Source organism: Zophobas morio, unplaced genomic scaffold (genome assembly GCF_036711695.1).
Source record: "Zophobas morio isolate AGI-343-1 ecotype UQ-CSIRO unplaced genomic scaffold, CSIRO_AGI_Zmor_V1 ptg000021l, whole genome shotgun sequence".
Lineage (NCBI taxonomy): Eukaryota > Metazoa > Arthropoda > Insecta > Coleoptera > Tenebrionidae > Zophobas > Zophobas morio.
In genome coordinates, this window is record NW_026972126.1 from 18,515,702 (window position 1) to 18,535,878 (window position 20,177).

Consider the following 20,177-nt stretch of genomic DNA (forward strand, 5'->3'; position numbering starts at 1 on the left):
TTTTTCAATTTTTTGTTTTTCAATTTTTGTTTTTTCACTTGCCCGATGTTTAATTTTATATAGTTCAGTTTTCAATTTTTAAATTTTTGAAGTTTTCAATTTCTCCTTGTTTCCGATTTTTTCAATTATTCCTTTTTTCGATTTTTTAGTTTTTCGATTTTTGTTTTGCACTTCTTCGTTTTTACAATATTTATATATTTTATTACTTAATTTTTCAATTTTTAGTTCCTCGATTTTAATTTTTTGTTTTTTTCAGTTTTTTTGAATCGAAAATTCCAAAAATTTAAAATCTAAGAACTGAAAAGTCAAAGAATAAAAAACAAAAAAATTGTGACATTGAACCATCAAAAAATTAAAACTGTGAAATTGAAAAATTAAAATACATATTGTGAAATCGAAAGGATCAAAAGTTGAAAAATCGAAAAAGTTACAAATGAAAACGCGAAAATCGCAAATTGATTTAGATTATGAGTGACAATTGTGACACGTGACGACGCGTCGTATTGTCGATCATCACAACGAGGCGGCAAAATTAATGAAATGTCAAAGCCAACTCGATGTAAGATGTTTTATGATTAATTTTTACTTGTAAATGATCGTGATCAAAAGCATCCCGCATTTTCGAGTCTACGACGAACTCAAGGTAGTTTTAATCAAAGATCTGTCATTTTTTTTATATGACGTCATTTGTGGAAGGCATCAGTATTGTTTTTATTATTACTATTATTTTTATTTTAATCAAAAGAAACCAATTATTCGCTTTTTTCTCATTTAAAACCTCTTCCATTTATGCAAACGAGCATCCTCGTTCGAATGAGACGAATTTCACACAATTAAAAATAAATTAACGCATCGAGAAAGCAAGAAACTAGCTCCAAACAATAGATAAACAAGCAGATTAGGTACTAATAATGGGAGCGTTAACATCCTCTGAACTTTCCATTACCTACTGTTTCCCTTTCAGTTTCAAACCCAGAAAAACTCGGATCTCACCTGAAACAGTTGCTCGGTGAAGCCGAAATGAGATTACAGGAGTTGGGCGGACTTTTGGAGGAGCCCACCGGTGCTCCCCTAAACACAAGGGCCTCGTTCTCCAGCATTATTGGAAACGCTTATCCGACGTCAGCCATGACAGGTACGACGTTATTCGAAAAAAAGAGAGAGAATTTCGTGTAACTGTGTTTCTGGGGGTGTGTTGATAAAGAAGAATAATTTTGCGAGAGGAAAAAAAATCAAATAGTATGATTTAAATATATAGAGTGTGTCATTAATAAAAAATGTCATATTTTTATGCGTGTATTTTTTTATTAGGTTGCGCCGGCGGCGACAACGACAAACAAGCGATAGCGTGGAGCAGACGCGTAAAAACCCTCAAAAGACTAGTGTTAGGTTTTACACAGGCCCGACCGCCGGACCCTCCGTCGCTAGTGGCCCTCGACATCACGTCTCTATCCTCGGTTACCATGCGACTGCAAGAGCCTACAACGAACGATTCCCCGATCACAACAAAATTCAAAGGTGGCATTCCGTTATTACAAAATCGGCCGAGATCCTCTAACGAGTTTGATTTATAGTCCAATGGTCCACTCGTGCTGATTTCAGCATAATCTCCGGTGAAAAAGAGCTTCTCGACATGTCAAAGACCAACTGTAGCATAGATTTAACGCAGGGTAGAAGATATTACTTTAGGGCGGCTTGCGGCAATTTAAAAGGGTTCGGAACGTTCCTGACGTCGACGCCGTCGTCCGTCGTGCCGTCGAGTTGGAGGGAGGTCGACAACAAGAAGTCCAGGTAATTAGTTCTGTGGTCACCCAGTTGCAACAAATCACACATATTTTTTGCAGGTTTGACGGGCGTCTTCGCCAGCTCGACCAACTAATGGACGAAGTCAAGCAGCTGCGTCCCGGCAGCGAGATCCTCGAGACCCCCGGCCCCCAGAGGCGCACCCAACGAAAGAAAACCACCATCAAGCAACTCTTCACGGCCGCCAGCAAGTTCCAGAAGAACCTACGAAGAGGCATCTACTTAGCGTGCATCCTCTACCACGAAGACAAAGTATTAGTAACGAACGAAGACTTTTTGCCTGTGATAGAAATAGACGAAACATTCCCCAGCTGTATCCACACAGATCTCCACTGGCTGATGAAGGTTTCCTGCACGTGGGACGACACGAAGTCGTTGCGGACGGACATGGAGAAGAACGCGTCTTCTGCTATACATTTCAGGACCAAGCTCCTGTCTGCGGTGCTTCAGATGCAGTCGTCGCTGTGTCTGCAGGACCTGGGTCAGCTGTATTATAGGCCGTTGCGGGATTCCCAAGGGACCGTCGTACTGAGTACCGTCAATTATGTAAAAACGCCGAAGAGTGTGTCGGTTTTGAACTCGAGGTGGCTGCCTATGAACAAGGTGTTCAAGAAGACCGTGCTGGGGGACGATCATAGCATATCGGAGATCCTGATGGCGTCGATACAAGAACAGATCAATTATCACCAAGTGTCGAGCTTGAAGCTGAGTAAAGGGTTGTATTTGGCGTATTTGAAGATGCAGAGTTCGGTGGATTTGATTCAAGTGGTGGTGTCGGCGAAGTCGCCGAATATGCTGCCGCACTGCAAGGTCCGGGATAATCCGCACGTGTCGGCGTAAGTATTTGTAGTGTTGTTAGGACCGACGGGTTTAATTCTTAAAAAAACATGGGTACTCTTTTCAACGAAAAACATCAGGAGCTACACAGATTTTTCTCAAGTCTTTAAAAACAATACACTAGAGGTTCTCAAGATTGTTTCAACAATAAGTGGACCCCGAAATTCTTTCAAAATCTTCCAAAAACAAAAGAAAACACGGTGACCCCTGATTCTATTTATAAATTCTTTCAAAAAGAAATTACCGTCATTCTTTCAAATTCTTCAAAAGAAAAGGCAAGGGTTTCAGTGGTTCTTCTATATTCTTTTAAAAACAACAACGCAAAGGAGCTCAAAATTTTTTGAAAAATAAAACACCCGAGATTCTATAAATATTTTACAAACAAGACATCAGAGACTCCCGTGAATCTTTCTTCAAATTCTTACACAAATAAAACACTCGGAGCCCGTGATGATTTTCAATTTTCTTCAAAAAAAAAACACCAGGAGTTCCTGAAATTCTCATTTATTCAAAAACAAGACATCAGGGGCTACCGACATACTTTTTTCGATTTTTTTCGAAGGTAAAGCACCAGAGATTCCCAAGGTTCTTTCAAATTTAAAAAAAAAAAACACCAAAACACTAGTTTTTTTTTTTAAATTCTCTCAAAAACAAATTATCCTGATTCTTTCAAATTCATCAAAAAGAAAACACCAGAGGTCCTCGAGTTTCAAGTCTTTCAAAAACAAGACACCAATAATCTTTACTCAAATTCTTTCAAAAATAAAACACCAGGGGTTTCCCAGTCTTTTAAAAAAGATACCAGAGACCTCTGAGAATCTTTTTTCAAATTCTTTTAAAAGTAAAACACTTGGAGTTCCTGAAATTCTTCCGAATTCTTTCAAAAACAAGACAGTAGAGATTCCCGAGATTCTTTCAAATTCTTCAAAAAAGAAACACACTAGGGTTTCCCAAATTTTCTTGCAATTCTTAAAAGAAAACACATCAGGGATTTCCCAGGATCTTTTTTCAAATTCTTCCACAAAATACCAGAGCTTCTCATTTTTTCTATAAATTCTTTCAAAAACAAATTACCGTGATTCTTTCAAATTCTTCAAAAGAAAAACACCAGAGGTTCCTAACACTTTTAAATTTTTTCAAAAACCAGATGCAAGAGGCTCTCAAGATTCTTTCAAATTTTTCAAAAAGAAAACCCCAGAGGTCCCCCAGTTTATTTTAATCTTTCAAAAACAAGACCCCGATAATCTTCACTCAAATTCTTTCAAAAATAAAACACCAAGGGTCCCGAAATTCTTTCAAATTCTTCAAAAAAAAAATCACTAGGATTTCCCAAAATTCCCTCCAATTCTTAAAAGAATCAGGTATTTCCCAGAATCTTTTTTCAAAATTTTGAAAAATCAAGTGTATCCCGAAATTATTTCTAATTCGTCTACAAAAAAAACAGAGCTTCTGATTCTTTCTATAAATTCTTTGAAAAACAAATTACGTGATTCTTTAAAATTTTTCGAAAATAACAACACTAGGGGATCTCAAGAATTTTTCAAATTCTTCAAAAAAAAAACACCAGAGGTCCCCGACATTCTTTCAAATTTTTCAAAACGAAAACACAAGAGGTCCCGGAGTTTCTTTTAAAGTCTTTCAAAAACAAGACACCGATAATCTTTACTCGAATTCTTTCAAAAATAAAACACCAAGGATTTCCGAGATTTTTCTAAATCTTTTAAAAAAGATACCAGAAATCCCTAAGAAACTTTTTTCAAATTCTTTCAAAAATAAAACACTTAAAAAGTCCTTGAAATTATTTCAAAAACAAGACAGCAGAGATTCCCGAGGTTCTTTCAAATTCCTAAAAGAAAAACTACAGTTTCCCAAAATTCCCTCCAATTCTTAAAAGAAAACGCATCAGGAAGTTCCCAGAATCTTTTTTCAATTTTTTGAAAAAACAAATGGCCCCCACGATTCTTTTAAATTCTTTCATAAAAGCACCAAAGCTTCTGATTCTTGCTATTAATTCTTTCAAAAACAAATTACCGTGATTCTTTCAAATTCTTCAAAAATAACAACACCAGGGGGCTTCAAAAATCTTTCAAATTAAAAAAAAATCAGGGGTCCCCGAGATTCTTTCAAAACCAAGACACCGAAATCTTTACTAAAATTCTTCCAAAAATAAAACACCAGGGGTTTCCGAGATTCTTTTAATTTTTTTTTTTTTTAATATACCAGAAACCCCTGAGAATCTTTTTTCAAATTATTTCAAAAATAAAACACTTGGGGACCCTGAAATTCTTTCAAATTCTTCATTTTTTCAAAAACAATGCACCAGGGGTTCCTGAGCTACGTTTTTCGAATTCTTTCAAAAACGAGGCAGCAGAGGTTATCGAGGTTCTTTCAAATTCTTCAAAAAAGAACACCAGGGTTTCCCAAAATTCCTTCTAATCTTAAATGAAAACAGATGAGGGAGAAATTCTTTCAAATTCTTCCGTAAAAACACCAGAGCTTCCGATTCTTTCTATAAATTCTTTCAAAGACAAATTACCGTGATTCTTTCAAGTTCTTCAAAAACCGGATGCAAGAGACTCCCGAGATTCTTTCAAATTCTTCCAAAAGAACGCACCCGAGGTCCCTTAGTTACTTTTATTCTTTCAAAAACAAGACACTGATAATATTAACTCAAATTCTTTCAAAAATAAAACAACAGGGGTTTCCGAAATCTTTTAAAAAAAAATCCAGAAACTCCTGAAAATCTTTCAAAAATTTGCTTTGCAGGGGTTCCAAGATTCTTCTATATTCTTTTAAGAAGATCTCTCAGGGGGCTCAAAAATTTTTCAAAAACAAGGCACCGATTTTTTTTCAAATTCTTTAAAAAATAAAACACCAGAAGTTCTCAAGATTCTAAAAAATCTTTTAAAAACAAGACACCAGAGATTCCCGTGATTTTTTCTTCAAATTTCTTAAAAAATACACCAGGGGTTCTGAAATTCTTATTTATCCAAAAACAAGACACCAGGGGCTCCGAAAGTACTTTTTTCGCATCCAAAAGCAAAGCACCAAAGATTCCCAGAGATTCTTTCAAATTCTTACAAAACCACTAGGATTTCCAAAAATTCCTTTTAATTCTTAGTAGAAAACACATCAGGGATTTCCCAGAATCCTTTCAAATTAAAAAACAAGTGGCCTCTGATATTCTTTCAAGTTTTTAAAACATAACAACACTTGGGGGCCTCAAGAATCTTTTTAACTCTTCAAAAAAAACACCCAAGGATCCCCAAGATTCTTCTAAATTTTTTCAAAAACCAGATGCAAGAGGCTCCCGAGATTCTTTCCAATTCTTTAAAAACCAGTAGCAAAGATTTCCCAGAATCTTTTTCCAAATTCTTTCAAAACCAAGTGGTCCTCGATCCAAATCTTTCAGAAAAAAACTCCAGGACCCCTAATTCTTTATATAAATTTCTTTGAAAACAAACTATCGTCATTGCTTCAAATTAAAAAAAAAAAAATTCTGAGGATTTTTCTAAATTCTTTAAAACAAAAAAAACACCAGAAGTTTTTCTAATTCTCTCAGACACTTGGAATTCCTGAAATTTTTTCAAATTTTTTCGAAAATAAAATACCAGAGACACCCGAGATTCTTTCAAAAACAAAATCTTCCTTAAAAAAACCGGAGCCGCTGATTCTTTTTATAAATTCTTTAAAAAACAAATAACCGTGATTCTTCTAAATTCTTCAAAAAATCAGGGATCAGGGATTCTCCTAAGTTCTTTCAAAAACACCGAGAATCTTTTTACAAATTCTTAAAAAAAAACACACCAGGTTTTCCTGAAATTCTTCATTTTTTCAAAAACAACAAGTTAGGAGCTCCTAAGATCTGGTTTTCAAATTCTTCTTTCTCAATTTTTCTTAAAAAACACCAGGGATTCCCAAGATTCTTTCAAATTATTTAAAAAAAAAACACCAAGGATTTCCGAGAATCTTTTTCCAAATTCTTTCAAACACAAGCAAGATTCTACAGCGGAGTTTCTGATTCTTTCTATAAATTTTTTCAAAAACAATTCACTCCTTTAAAATTAAAAAAAACACAGAAATTGCCGAAAGTTTTCTAAATTCTTTCTAAAACAAAACACTAGGGACCCCGAAATTCTTTTAAATTCTTAAAAAAAAAACACCAACGATTTCTGAGAATCTTTTTTCAAATTCTTTCAGCAGCAAGTGATCCCCGATCAATATTTTCTAGAATAAAACACCCGAGGTCCCTCATTCTTTTTAAGTTTTTTTTCAAAAATAAAGCAATTCTAAATTCTTTCAAAAACAAGAATTTCGGAGAATCATTTTTCAAATGATTTCAAAAATAAAAGGCTTCCTGAAATTCTTCTAAACACGACAACAGAGGCCACAGATTCTGTTTTCAAATTCTTTCAAAAACAGAACACTACGGTTTTGGTTATCAAATTCGAATTCCACTCTGATATTCACCATAAGCAGCGCATGCGCCGTACTAAACCATCCACTTTATTTCCAGCGAGGAGTGGGAATACCTCAAACAGCAACACCTCCCCGACCTCACCGACAACGCGACCGAGCAACAACGAACATTCCTCGAGCTGGTGACCAGCGCGGCGAAGCGCCTCTTCAACTACATGGAAATCAGCAGCGAAGACGCCAGCAGCCACCGCCTCTACGACACCGAAGTGATCGACCTGACCGACGAGGTCAGCTTCATCGTGGTGTGTCCTTCGGCCGAATTCTCCTGCTCCGTGCCCGGCCAACGCGAGATCCTCCTCCAAAGAGGCGACCTCCTCAGCCTCCCGATCCAAGTCTTCGAAATGATACACCTCAACACGTACCAGAACAGCATCATCAAAAAATACTCGAAACTGAGCTGCCTCCTGGAGCTGGATTCGGCCACGGCGAACCATCTGCATCGCGAGGCTTTCTCGAACAGCGAAGTGGCCATAGCTAAGGAGCGCCTTGCACGGCTGCACGATTTACAATCCAAGCTGAACGTGATCTGGAAGACGGTTCGCTGGCTGATGGATGTTATCACGTTCGCGAGGGATAGGATAACGTGCGGGATTTCGATGAGGTATATCCTGGATAAGGAGATCGGGTGTACGAGTCCGAAGAGGAGTTTGCTGCAGATACCGCCGAGGGAGAGTAAGGTGGTGAAGAGTACTCCGGGTCGGGGGTCGTGGCCGGGGCCCGGGAGTAACAATATTAGTACCCCGAATTCTCTGGTGAACGAGTTTAGTAAAAGTGAGCAACACTTGAGTACTAACGAGGCGTCGTCGCAGTACTTGAGTGCTTGCAGTGACTCGGAGTCCCGGAAAAACAGTGACAGTTACAGTAGTGATTTTTTGAATGAACGCTTGCCGCCGTCGCGTAGTGAAGACATGTTGTTCGCTATTCCAACCACGTCGACTCATAGATGTCGCGCTAGTACCGTTTCGAGTGTCTCCGCGACGACTAGTCCCTTACTCAGTGTGAGACCCCTATATGGGGGCAGTCTAGTGAGTGTAAACACGATGACCACCGACAGTTTGCATAGTTTAAGTTCGGACAGCGACGGCAACCCCCACCCTGTGGGTTCCTCCACTCCTCACAAAATCAAGCACCGCCCCAAAATGGTACCATCGAAGAGCATGACCAACATGAAGCAGAACCTCCTCGACGTGAGCACCAAGTCGGAGCGGTACCGCCCCAGACACCTCAACCTAGAGCCCTTTCTCCAGTCGAACCTAGAGAGCGGTCTTTCCAAGAGTCTCTCGAACCTCAAATCGCGCACAGACGAGGGTACTTACCTCAAGCCGTTCGAAGTGAAGAAGCGGGACACCACTCCAGATACTCTATTCAAGGTTCCTTATCCCGACGTCACGACTCAGTCCACTTCCAAGGAGCTCCAATCGGGGATTTTACAAGTGTTTGCGGCGTACGAAACGGGCTTGGCTAGCGGTACTTCACTAAAGCTCCACGTGACACCTAGGACGACCGCCCGAGAAGTGGTCGATCTGGTGGTCAAACAGCTGAACATGGCCGTAGTGCTGAAAGGTAAAGAAGGGCCAATTTATCCGGCTGATAAGTTGAAGAATTTCTGTCTGGTGGCTGTGATCGGAGCCCGAGAGCGCTGCTTGAGGGACGATTTCAAGCCGCTGCAGCTGCAGAATCCGTGGAAGAAAGGGAGGTTGTATGTGAGGCAGAAGCACGACGTTTTGGCCGCGCTGGAGCACAGTAGCAAGCACAGTGCGATTATATGAAAGGAGGCTGAAAGTTTGATATAAGACTTTTATATTGAATTCTAGTTTTAATCCTGTTCTTAGTCAGTAAAAATGGTGCTAGAGAAATATGAAATTTCAGTCTTATGATTGTTAAGTCATTTGTTGCCTAACTATAGCGGAACGAACCCTATTAAAGTAATCCTGAGCCTGTTACTTTAAGACAGAGGTCAATCTTTCGTTGAATATTGATAACACTGTGATGATAAGAGTATTCACTATATATCAAAATTTTCTATTAAAAAAGACCATTCGGTTACTCCATCCATGTTGTTACGCCAGAGCAATTTTTTGAATGATATTTTAGGAGCATTTTGTGCAATATCGTCCTGCTACTTTTTCTTTACGGTCGCTGATTATCGTCCAAACTTGCTCATTTATTGCGTTTTCGACGGCTACGAACACCAATGTTATTGACAAGTATTATTAAAAAAGATACATACTATAAGTGTTAGTTTAGAAAACTTTCAAATATATTCTATAATAATATAATGCGTGTTATTTATTCAAAATGTGCTAAGTAATCACATGATGGTATTAGAAAAACCATATCATATAGTGTTTATGTGTTCATTGTAAACTATCTCTTTCTTTTATCATTCTGTTACTGTTTCGCGTTGCATCGTTTTGTTTTAGTACAAAATAATTTTATTGTGTTGTGTATTTTATAAGTGTACATAGTTTGATATTTGTGTATAGAGAAAGTTTATTCAAGTACAGTGCAATTAAAAAATATATATCATTTTCTAATATTGAAGCTTTAATTCAAAATTACTTCAATAGTGGAAAATATAAAAAAGAATCACGAAACATTGTATTTTTTCAATGCATTGTATGACTGTTGTAATGCACAAAATGTCTTGATATGTTTTAAATGAAGTGTAAAGATAGAACGTAAATAAATATGTTAACAAATTTTGATTTTTTAACACTATATGTATTTGTTTTGACTGGACATTCATTGAGAAGAACGCATTAAGAAAATATAAGATACCCATTTTAAAATCCAAATGATACACCGCCATTGGTCCTACGAAAAGAAAATCAAAAGTAAGCCCCTATTTTCCAAGCGGAAATAAGTGAATTTTTCGACCGACGCTGACACGTTGTGTAAATTTGTTTTATTGTTTGTAAATGCACCGTTCATGTTAGGAGTTTACTCGTTACCTAGTTCTAACACAGTTTAGCAATCAAGAATTTATTTAGATAGAGCAGTTACTAGTTTTGTAATCAAAGGACAACACCTTTTGATTACAAAATTATGAATAATTTTCTAGATGCTTATACTCAAGTGTTGCATTATAATACTTCTTAATTCCTCACACAAGATTGTTAATAGTTCATTTGCGGCAGTTAAATTACTCTAACGTTGCCCCACTCTGGAAAAAGACCGTGGAAAGTGCGGTAAAATTCATAATATCGTGCACTGAGGTACGGGAGATTATAAATTTTTCTCTTTAGACAGTTATCATCGTTATTATCATCATATCACCGAGATATCTTTCTCGCGACGTGGAAAGCTATATCATCGAGATACTGAAATTTACATCGCAACGCAGGAAATATGCATTTTGTGTTTATTTATCATGTGTTTTATTTGGGATAGCAGTCCACGATATAAACTCTCAAAGCTGATGGTTTTAAGTAACCAGTCACTTGGATCAAGGCATCATTTAACGTAAGGTAAATTCTTTGTTTGAATCGTTGATAAAGTGTGGTGTAATTTAAGATCAGATAAATTCTTTGTTCTGGCAGCGGTCACGTTGAAAGCGTATGTTCAGACCAAGTACATGTTTGAATTGTAAAATCTTGTTGAACATCATACAATAGTCTGATTCCAATCTTAATTTCATATAATAATTCTTTACTGTTTTAAATTTCACAAGAGTGTATGGCGGATTCAAATGTTGTTTATTGCTCTTTTGAAACTTTAATACTTGTACGATTGTAGTTGATATCAGAGTTATAGAAATTGAACATTTAAACGGAATTGAGATTAGATAAAACCGAAATACGTGGCAGAAGCGGAGGGCGCGGTTCCTAGTCGAGCTGGCGGGATTTATCGCGCCATCTGCACAAAGGATGCAGGCTTTGTATAGAAGTCAGGGGCGGTCGAGATGACGTGATGCTGTCGACTTGGCCCAATAGTCGAGACCCAACCACGAGTTCGCGCCCGTAACGGCCTGCTCGCACGGCATGTCCATAATAAAGAAGTGTTGTGCGGCAGTGCTCGCGATAGACCGAATCACCGTCGTGGGTAGGAGAACAGCCACGACCAGGAGCCCCAAACTTCGCTGGTGCTACAACACCCCCCTATGTGTATTTTGCCGCCAGCTTTATTAAATTTGTGATATTCAAATATTTGCATTGATTCAGAACGTTTAATATGATCTCATTCCGTCAATTTAAGGCGGGATGTTTGGGTTATCACACTACCAACAAAAACAAAGCTAGTAAAAAACTTGTGGAAGGTTATTTTGACAGGACTTCGTTCGCCCTTGAAGTATAGTCCGACAAATTCCGTTTCTTTAAAAAATGAGAAAATTAGATTTTGCGATTTTCGTTTTGTGATTATTGTTAACGTCTATAAAGTGGCATAATTAGCATCCCCGCAATTCCTGCGTCTTTAAATATGTATATTTAAAGCGGATAACTAACGAGAAAAAATGTAGACATTCTCAGTTTCTCAGTATATGCTTAACTTCGACTGTTTATGTTTATATTTCAACGAATTCGACTATTAGCACGTTTAGAATACAAACATCAGCTGCTAAAAGAACCTGAAATTTGGTTCTCAACGTAGAACTAACTTACTAAAAAACAAAAAATTTTAAAAATCTAAAAATTGAAAAACCGAAAAGTCAAAAAATTGAAAAATGTAGAAATTAAAAATTCCCAAAATTGAAATGTTGAAAAATTGACAAATCTAAAAATTTTTAAAATCGAAAAATGGAAAATTTAAAAAACCAAAAATAGAAATGTTAAGAGATCCAACCAAAAACTCGTAAAATCGAAAAGTTGAGAAATCGAAAAATCGAATTTAAAAAATCTAAAAATTCAAAAATCAATACACCGAAGAATCAAAAATTTAAAAACACGAAAAATAGAAATATCCAGGAATTGAAAGATCGAAATATCGAGAAAACGGAAAATCTAAAATTTAAAATATCGAAAAATTGAAGAATTGAAAAACTGAAAAATCGAGAAATTGAAAAATTCCAAAACTGAAATGAGAAAAATTAGAAAAACGGAACATTTAAAAATCGAAAAATTTAATAATCGAAAAAGCCAAATCCGAAAAGTCGAAAAATCGAATGCTCGAGCAATTGAAACATCAAAATATTGAAAAATTGAAAAATGCAGAAATTAAAAGTTCCCAAAATTGAAATAGTGAAAAATCGAGAAATTGAAACATTCCAAAACTGAAATGACAAAAAATTGGGAAAACGAAAAATTGAAAATTCGGAACATGGAAAATCGAAAAACTGAGTAACCGAAAAATAAAAAATTTTAAAAATCGAAAAACTGAAAAACCCAAAAAAGTCGAAAAATCAAATGATCGAGCAATCGAAGCTTCAAAAAAATCGAAAAATGAAAATATGGAAAAATTGAAAAATGCAAAAATTAAAAATTCCCAAAATTGAAACAGTGAAAAATTGGGAAATCGAAAACTGGTAAGACTGAAAAATCTAAAAATCGAAAAGTTGAAAAATTTTAAAAATCGAAATGTCAAAATCGAATCAAAGATCGTGAAATCGAAAAAGGTAAAATTAAAAAATCCAAAAATTCAAAAATCAATGCACTGAAGAATCAAAAATTTTAAAACTCGAAAAATAGAAAAATCGAGGAACTGAAAAATTGGGAAAACGGAAAATCTAAAATTTAAAATATCGAAAAATTGAAGAATTGAAAAATTGGAAGATTGAAGAATTGAAAAACTGAAAAATCGAGAAATGGAAAAATTCCAAAAGTGAAATGAGAAAAATTAGAAAAACGGAACATTTAAAAATCGAAAAATTTAATAATCGAAAAAGCCAAATCCGAAAAGTCGAAAAATCGAATGCCCGAGCAATTGAAACATCAAAATATTGAAAAATTGAAAAATGCAGAAATTAAAAGTTCCCAAAATTGAAATAGCGAAAAATCGAGAAATCGAAAACTTACAAGATCGAAAAATATAAAAATCGAAAAGTCGAAAAATTTTAAAAACCGAGATGTCAAGACATCGAATCAAAAAATGTAAAATTGAAAAATGTAAAATTTAAAAAAATCGAAAATTTCAAAAATCAATGTACTGAAGAATCGAAAAAACGGAAAATCAAAAATTTTTAAAATTGTTCGGAGAATTGAATAAGGAAATAACTCAAAATCGAGAAATTGAAACATTTCAAAACTGAAATGACAAAAAATTGGGAAAACGAAAAATTGAAAATTCGGAACATGGGAAATCGAAAAACTGAGTAACCGAAAAATCAAAAATTTTAAAAATCGAAAAACTGAAAAACCCAAAAAGTCGAAAAATCAAATGATCGAGCAATTGAAACTTCAAAAAATCGAAAAATGAAAATATGGAAAAATTGAAAAATGCAAAAATTAAAAATTCCCGAAATTGAAACAGTGAAAAATTAGGAAATCGAAAACTGGTAAGACTGAAAAATCTAAAAATCGAAAAGTCGAAAAATTTTAAAAATCGAAATGTCAAAAAATCGAATAAAAAAAATCGAAAAATGTAAAATTAAAAAATCCAAAAATTCAAAAATCAATGCACTGAAGAATCAAAAATTTTAAAACTCGAAAAATATAAAAATCGAGGAACTGAAAAATTGTGAAAACGGAAAATCTAAAATTTCAAAAATTGAAAAATTAAATTTCGAAAAACTGAAAATTCGGGGAATTGAAGAATCGAAAAATTGAAAAATCGAAACATCGAAAAATTGAAAAACTGGAACATCAAAAAATTCCAAAACTGAAATGACGAAAAATTGGGAAAACGAAAAAAATGAAAAATCGAGAACAAAAGATGGAAAAACGAAATGTCGAGAAGTCGAGGAATCGAGCAACCGAAATAGCCCAAAATCGCAAAGGACTAACTTATTAATTCATACTCAATTTTGTTTCCCCAAAAACACTCGCAAATTCGAAGAAATTCGGCAAAAATTTACGATGACGGATACGTTTTGATTAACGATTTACCATGTTTCAAATAATTTTAAAATATTTGCATGATTTTACAGCATTCAGTTTTACAGTGTCAAAATTAAATTGCAAGATTTTTTTCTCAAAAAATATCTTAATATCTAGGATAAAAACTCAACAAGGGCTCGTAAACCACATGTGCTGAAGTATCTTATTTCATGAAATTAAATAATATTTATTACTACTAATTTTGGAGATGACGTCTACAAATTTGACAGTAGTGTCGCAGATTATCATATACAACCATTTGACAGAAACAACGTGTTATATTTTACAAAAATAGACATGCCGTTTGTATCAAATGAAAGCGATTTTTCAATTAAACATCTGTTATGCGTGAAATTACTCGTTACGATACCGTTTACGCAATTCTAGCCACATCCACACCAATCTAGGGATTTTTCATTAGTCACTAAAACAACTGTCATTTTGTTCGCAAAAGTCAAATCCACCGATAATTTTGAATGTTTGTTTACGCCAAAAATGTGGGAAAGCCTTATTTTTCAATGGGATTTTTATTTATTTCGTCATTATTAAGAACAAACGTACGATTTTGTAGCAAGAAAGCCCCCACCATGAAATATTTAAACGTAGCCGAGAAAAACGACGCCGCCAAAAACATAGCGGCCATTCTGTCCAAGGGGGCCTCAACAAGGGTAAATTCACCTCAGAACCCCAAAAAACCATTAACTTTGCCCCCGTAGCGAGACAGCTTCTCCACCTATAACAAAATCTACGAATTCGACGGCACCGTTCAAGGGCAACAAGCACGAATGGTGATGACTTCGGTCTCAGGACATTTGCTAGGTTACGAATTCGCAGCGGGTTTTCGTAATTGGAGATCGTGCAACCCGGTTGCCTTATTCGACGCACCGGTGGTTAAAATGTGCGCTGAAGATTACCAAAAAATTAAGGTTAGCTTGACGTTTGTGTCACCGTTTTGTTAATTTATTGTTGTAGAGGACTCTAGAACACGAGATTAGGTTCTGTCAGGGTTTGATTATCTGGACGGATTGCGATCGTGAGGGCGAAAACATCGGCTATGAAATTATTAAAGTGTGTACAGACGTCAAACCTAACCTAAGAATTTACCGGGCGAAGTTTTCCGAAATCACCGGGCCGTCCATATTCCGGGCTTTGAACACGCTGGGACAACCTAATAAGAACGTAAGTGACGCTGTTGATGTAAGACAGGAACTAGATTTGCGAACAGGTTAGTTATGTTAGCTTATCAAAACTGTTAAATAAAGTAAAACAGGGGCCGCTTTTACTAGGCTTCAGACGTTGAGGCTGCAACGAGTCTTCCCGACGAAGCTCGCTGATAAACTGATTAGCTATGGGTCGTGTCAGTTTCCCACGCTGGGGTTCGTGGTTGAGCGCTACCAAGCGATCGAGGATTTCATTCCGGAACCGTTTTGGAAAATCAAAAGTATAAATACAAAACACGATTTTAACAACTTGTAATTGTCGCGCTTTCAGTGAACCACAAAGTCAAAGACATCACGACGGAATTTTCGTGGAAGCGCGATCGATTATTTGATAAAAACGCGTGTGAAGCGATTTTAGACATCTGTAAAGAAAATCCGACTGCCACTGTTGAACAAGTCCAAGGTAAACCCAAAAGTAAATGGAGGCCGGTTCCTCTCGACACGGTTGAAATGGAAAAAAACGTTTCAAAGAAGTTGAAAATTAACGCGAAAGAAACGATGAAAATAGCCGAGAAGTTGTATAGTCAGGGGTACATAAGTTATCCGCGTACTGAAACCAATATTTTTCCGAAAGAACTGAATTTGGCGAATTTGGTTACTCAGCAGCAGGGTGACAATCGGTGGGGGGGTTTCGCCCAACGGGTGATGGATGAAGGGGGCCCCAACCCTCGACAGGGTAAAAAGTCTGATCAAGCCCATCCTCCCATACACCCAACAAAGTATACAAACAATCTACAAGGGAACGAACAACGGGTTTATGAATATATAGTCAGACATTTCTTGGCTTGCGTACACAAAGATGCGCAAGGGTTTGAAACGATAGTCACTGCGGATATAGCCGGGGAGAAATTTATAGCCAAGGGGTTGCTAATTTTGGAGAAGAATTATCTAGATGTGTATATTTACGAAAAATGGAACGCTAAAGAAATCAATCATTACGAACAAGGGGATACTTTTACCCCCACCGTGTTAGAATTACACGAAAGTGTGACCTGCGCACCTAAACTACTAACAGAAGCTGATTTAATTGCCTTGATGGAAAAACACGGAATCGGGACAGACGCAACCCATGCTGACCATATAGATACCATCAAAAGTAGGGAATATGTGGGACTCCACGAAAACACCTACTTCGTCCCAGGAACTCTCGGAATGGGTCTGGTAGAAGGCTACAACAACATCGGGTTGGAAGTCAGTCTAGCCAAACCCATCCTACGCGCCGAATTTGAAAAAGATTTAAAACTGATTTGTGATGGGCTAAAAGACCCAGAGGTGGTCAGAAGAGAGCAAATTCAAAAATATAGAGCCGTTTTTGAGACCGTGGTAGAACGAATGAGGCAAATCGACGAAAGTCTGGCTAATCGTTTAGATGACAGACCCCAGGTGGTTCAGGATGAGCAGTTCGAGAATGCTACAATCATACCAGTATTAAAGTGCCCGAAATGCGGCAACGACATGCATTTAAAAAACAGGAAGAACGACGCAGGGAAATATATAGGGTGTTCAGGATATCCGGGTTGTAAGAACGCCATTTGGTTCTCTCAGAATGTGGAGAGTATAGAGGTGCTAGAAGAGAGTTGTCAAAACGTAAGTAAAACAGCCCAATTTATTCTATATTGTTATTTATATTTTTACAGTGCGGCCCACACGTCAAAAAATTAAAAATGAAATTCAGACAAAACATTTTCTTGGGCGAACCCAACCCCAACACCCTGTGTATTGGTGGTTGCGACTTAAACGTCCTTGAAGGTCTGGAAATCAACCCCTCTTCTGTAAGAAACACGGGAAATCCAAGACCGCCACCACCTGTAAATAACCGACCGCCACCACCTGTAAATAACCAACCCCCGCAACGCAACAACGTCAACCACACCGTGATAAATAATGTCAATAATCATCATAACCCGGAACCTCGTCGCAGTAGTTGGCCAAACACGTCACTCATGGCCACTCCAGGTCCCTCAGGAATGTCCAACAGGAGTCATAGCGAAGACAACGAAATCGTGTGTCAGTGTAACCAGGAAGCTATACAATTAACGGTGCGGAAAGACGGGGCCAACAAAGGACGAAAATTCTACAAGTGTAAAAACCAAACCTGCGATTTCTTCCTGTGGGCATCCGAAGACGGAAATGCCACTAGAGTCGTCACCCATAACGACGACAACGAACTTAAATGTAACTGTGATACGCCCGCTGTTAGGAGGACGGTGTCAAAGGAAGGGCCAAATAAAGGGCGGACGTTTTATTGTTGCCCGAAGCCAATGGGACAAGGGTGCGGGTTTTTCCAGTGGGCGGATGAGGTTAGTGTAACATGTTTGTGTCAAAAATTCACTGATTCTTGTGTTGATTTTAATAGGATGATGATCGCGGCGGAGGCGGAGGCGGCGACGGCGGCGACGATAACGACGACAGAGGCTTAGGAGGGCGGAATTTCAAAAACACGTGGAAAGGAAAAACCAACAAAACAAAAAACAATCGGACCGCCCCCTACAACAACCAAACGAGAGCCAAAAGGAAATGTGGAAAGTGTAGGCAAGAAGGTCACACAAGAGACAAGTGCCCAAATTAGAAAAAATATTTTCTTTGTAACGTTAAGATCTAAATACATGTTTATTTTTATAACTAATTAAGATGGCGTCAATAATCTAGTAATCAAGTTACCTGTGAGCAGCCATTTTCATTTCCGATTTCTTAACTTTTCCAGTTCTTTCTCTTGAAGGTGGCTTTCAGCAGTACTTTGGGTTAGCTGAAAGGACAAAATGACTTAAGTTTAACCCCCTTGTGGCTATAATCACCATGTTGAGCATCACTGTGTACTTCAGCCGCAACATATTATTTTCCTCTTGGAGTTCCTGGATTTTCTTTCTTAGTTTTTGGTTTGATTTGTGCGCTGTTCCACTTTCCCCGTTCTCTGAGGAATGAAGATTTTAAAAAAGCTCTCGTCGTGTGATTGTTTACCTGGAATCCAGTCACCGTTGTCGAAGACCAGTTCTTGATTTCCTAAACGTAGTTGTATGCTTCTTTGCCCCAGAACTAAGTCTTCTAGTTCTTCAGTGGCTATATTTCCCGAATTCTTCCTCACGGGGGCTTTTTTTGGCGAAAACTTGCTACCAAATAGAGGCATCTTCGCGCGTTTGAAAAATATTGAAGTTTGTGGTAATCGCGGTTGTCATGGAAACAGTAGTGACATTTCAGCTCTAGATTGGTATCAGTGGTAATTTGATGACATATGTCAGTGACTTTCTTACCTATATCAGTGACTATGTATTTAAAAGACCGGCAACCCCGTATCCTTATGCGTACCAGTGAGTTAATATTGGCGGTCAGATGGCGCCCCAAAATGCGACAAAATAAAGTCACTAGATCTACTATTACTTTTAGAAAGTACGGCAAACTGCCTGTGGTCGGAATTCGACAGAGAGGAACCTAACCTATGTGTTAAACAAAGATAGCGCGACGCTAGTAATTTTCGCTATCAAATGTAGGAACTGTCAACGAAAGTTTGATGTGTTTACGATTTGAGGTTACGACAGACTGTACTAGAATTATCGAGTTAACGGACCGGAAAGAACACTATTCCAGTCCCAAAGTAACTCCAGCCCTATTCAACGAGAAAGTGTCACCGGTAACCAGCAAACAGTCGTGGAAGACGTGTTACCACCAAGGCAATTGATGACCAAATGACAGTAACAGGATCGCCATCCTGGAAGCAAAAAATACCTGCTGTCGAAAAGACGGAGCATAACAAGGACACAGATATATTTCTATTTCATAAAAGTTACTAATTGCCACACATTTCAAGATCGAGTCACATTACGACAAAAGCCCTCTAACCTTCAATGGTTGTTACTAATACCATTTTGCGGGTTGTTGTCTGAGCTTGTACAACACAACTACTGTAAGTGAATCGCTCTTGCAGCCGTTTTAGTTTGAAATTTAAGAAGTCGGACGGCGCGGAAAATTACTGACACTTTGCGACTCGAATCAAATAAGGGTGTAGGGACCAAAAATCTGCGCAAGTTTCAAACTAGCATAATTTTATTATTGAATGACGAATTAAAAATGCAACTGTTAACATTTATAAAACAACTTTATAGAGTACGATTTGCAACATATCTACTTGCTTCACAAATTTTTGTTTTAACACGGCGCGGCGCATTAAATTTGTGAAAGCCAATATTTTTTTCTGACAAATTTTCAGCAATACACACTGCTTAATTCTATATGTGTGAAGGGTTCCTACCCTACATTTTTCACACAAATTCCACTTTAGATTTCTTCAAAAGCGTTCAATTTGTCGCAGTTGAGGGACATTCGGAACATTTTTGTCCTTAGGAATAAACTGAATATTTATATAAGTCATTTATGCATCAATAACGTTGGCAGTGTAATGATTCAGATTTTTTTTTTAATTTTTGCTTTTGTTCCAATTTTTGTTTTTCTGAACATTTGGGAATTGATTTTCGCTTTGCAAATATGATTTTATTCTCCCTTAGTAACGTACTTTTTGCCGATTTTAAATTTCTGTCCAAAATTTCTAAATGGCATTCCAAGTTTACCGTGGTTAGTGAGTATGGATGTTAAAAATAGGACACACTATTTACACTATTATATTACTAAATTACTAGTTATAATGTTCCAATACATGGTTACTGCCGTGGTTCTGACTGATTAAGGCTTCTCTCCTCTTCTGGGCCATTTTTGTTGCTGGAATTCCACTTCTTGTCTGTCTTTCTATCGAATTACCATTCTCTAGAGTTATAATTTGTCCTTTTTGATATCCCCATTTGGAAAAAGTGATTAAATGTGAAGGGCTTTTTTAAATGCATACGGTCTGTATAAAATTCGGCAAACACATTTCGGCAAT

At 37.1% G+C, this 20,177-nt stretch overlaps 3 protein-coding genes across 10 annotated transcripts in view; 2 read left to right on the plus strand and 1 right to left on the minus strand.

Annotated features, from left to right (window-relative positions):
* Nucleotides 1-9,801, plus strand: part of Wake (wide awake) — a 132,042-nt gene extending 122,241 nt beyond the window's left edge. For all 5 annotated transcript variants that reach the window (XM_064059831.1, XM_064059832.1, XM_064059830.1 and 2 more), the window contains exons 5-9: nt 965-1,135; nt 1,312-1,518; nt 1,575-1,791; nt 1,845-2,639; nt 7,157-9,801. In XM_064059831.1, coding sequence (XP_063915901.1) covers nt 965-1,135; nt 1,312-1,518; nt 1,575-1,791; nt 1,845-2,639; nt 7,157-8,888 — 3,122 coding nt within the window. In that variant the 3' untranslated portion in view covers nt 8,889-9,801. The remainder of the gene's footprint in view (nt 1-964; nt 1,136-1,311; nt 1,519-1,574; nt 1,792-1,844; nt 2,640-7,156) is intronic.
* Nucleotides 9,802-10,436: 635 nt separating this feature from the next.
* On the plus strand, nt 10,437-17,936 carry LOC135132663 (DNA topoisomerase 3-alpha). Of its 3 annotated transcripts, none has more exons than XM_064060817.1 (8): nt 10,437-10,589; nt 14,662-14,758; nt 14,807-15,016; nt 15,063-15,315; nt 15,361-15,531; nt 15,582-16,897; nt 16,948-17,610; nt 17,667-17,936. In XM_064060817.1, exons 2-8 carry the CDS (start codon nt 14,678-14,680, stop codon nt 17,877-17,879), a joined length of 2,907 nt encoding a protein of 968 aa, XP_063916887.1. In that variant the 5' UTR covers nt 10,437-10,589; nt 14,662-14,677; the 3' UTR covers nt 17,880-17,936. The 3 variants fall into 3 exon arrangements, with proteins under 3 accessions (XP_063916887.1, XP_063916886.1, XP_063916885.1); XM_064060816.1 differs by having other exon boundaries at nt 10,437-10,584; XM_064060815.1 differs by lacking the exon at nt 10,437-10,589 and having other exon boundaries at nt 14,360-14,758.
* On the minus strand, nt 17,872-19,111 carry LOC135132671 (protein chibby homolog 1-like). Of its 2 annotated transcripts, XM_064060836.1 has the most exons (4): nt 18,559-19,111; nt 18,269-18,507; nt 18,106-18,221; nt 17,872-18,056 (listed from the first exon to the last, which is right to left on the minus strand). In XM_064060836.1, exons 2-4 carry the CDS (start codon nt 18,432-18,434, stop codon nt 17,988-17,990), a joined length of 351 nt encoding a protein of 116 aa, XP_063916906.1. In that variant the 5' UTR covers nt 18,435-18,507; nt 18,559-19,111; the 3' UTR covers nt 17,872-17,987. The 2 variants fall into 2 exon arrangements, with proteins under 2 accessions (XP_063916906.1, XP_063916907.1); XM_064060837.1 differs by lacking the exon at nt 18,559-19,111 and having other exon boundaries at nt 18,269-18,552.
* Between the last annotated feature and the right edge of the window lie 1,066 nt (nt 19,112-20,177).

Bases quoted from the DNA above. Each gene is read 5' to 3' on its own strand.
- LOC135132663 (XM_064060815.1), top strand. From the start codon at position 14,567: ATGTTTGTTTACGCCAAAAATGTGGGAAAGCCTTATTTTTCAATGGGA. The intron at 14,759-14,806 runs GTAAATTCACCT...TTGCCCCCGTAG, and splicing joins CCAAGGGGGCCTCAACAAGG to CGAGACAGCTTCTCCACCTA. The intron at 15,017-15,062 runs GTTAGCTTGACG...TTATTGTTGTAG, and splicing joins AAGATTACCAAAAAATTAAG to AGGACTCTAGAACACGAGAT.
- LOC135132671 (XM_064060836.1), bottom strand. From the start codon at position 18,434: ATGCCTCTATTTGGTAGCAAGTTTTCGCCAAAAAAAGCCCCCGTGAGG. The intron at 18,222-18,268 runs GTAAACAATCAC...TTCATTCCTCAG, and splicing joins CAACGGTGACTGGATTCCAG to AGAACGGGGAAAGTGGAACA. The intron at 18,057-18,105 runs GTGATTATAGCC...TTGTCCTTTCAG, and splicing joins ACACAGTGATGCTCAACATG to CTAACCCAAAGTACTGCTGA.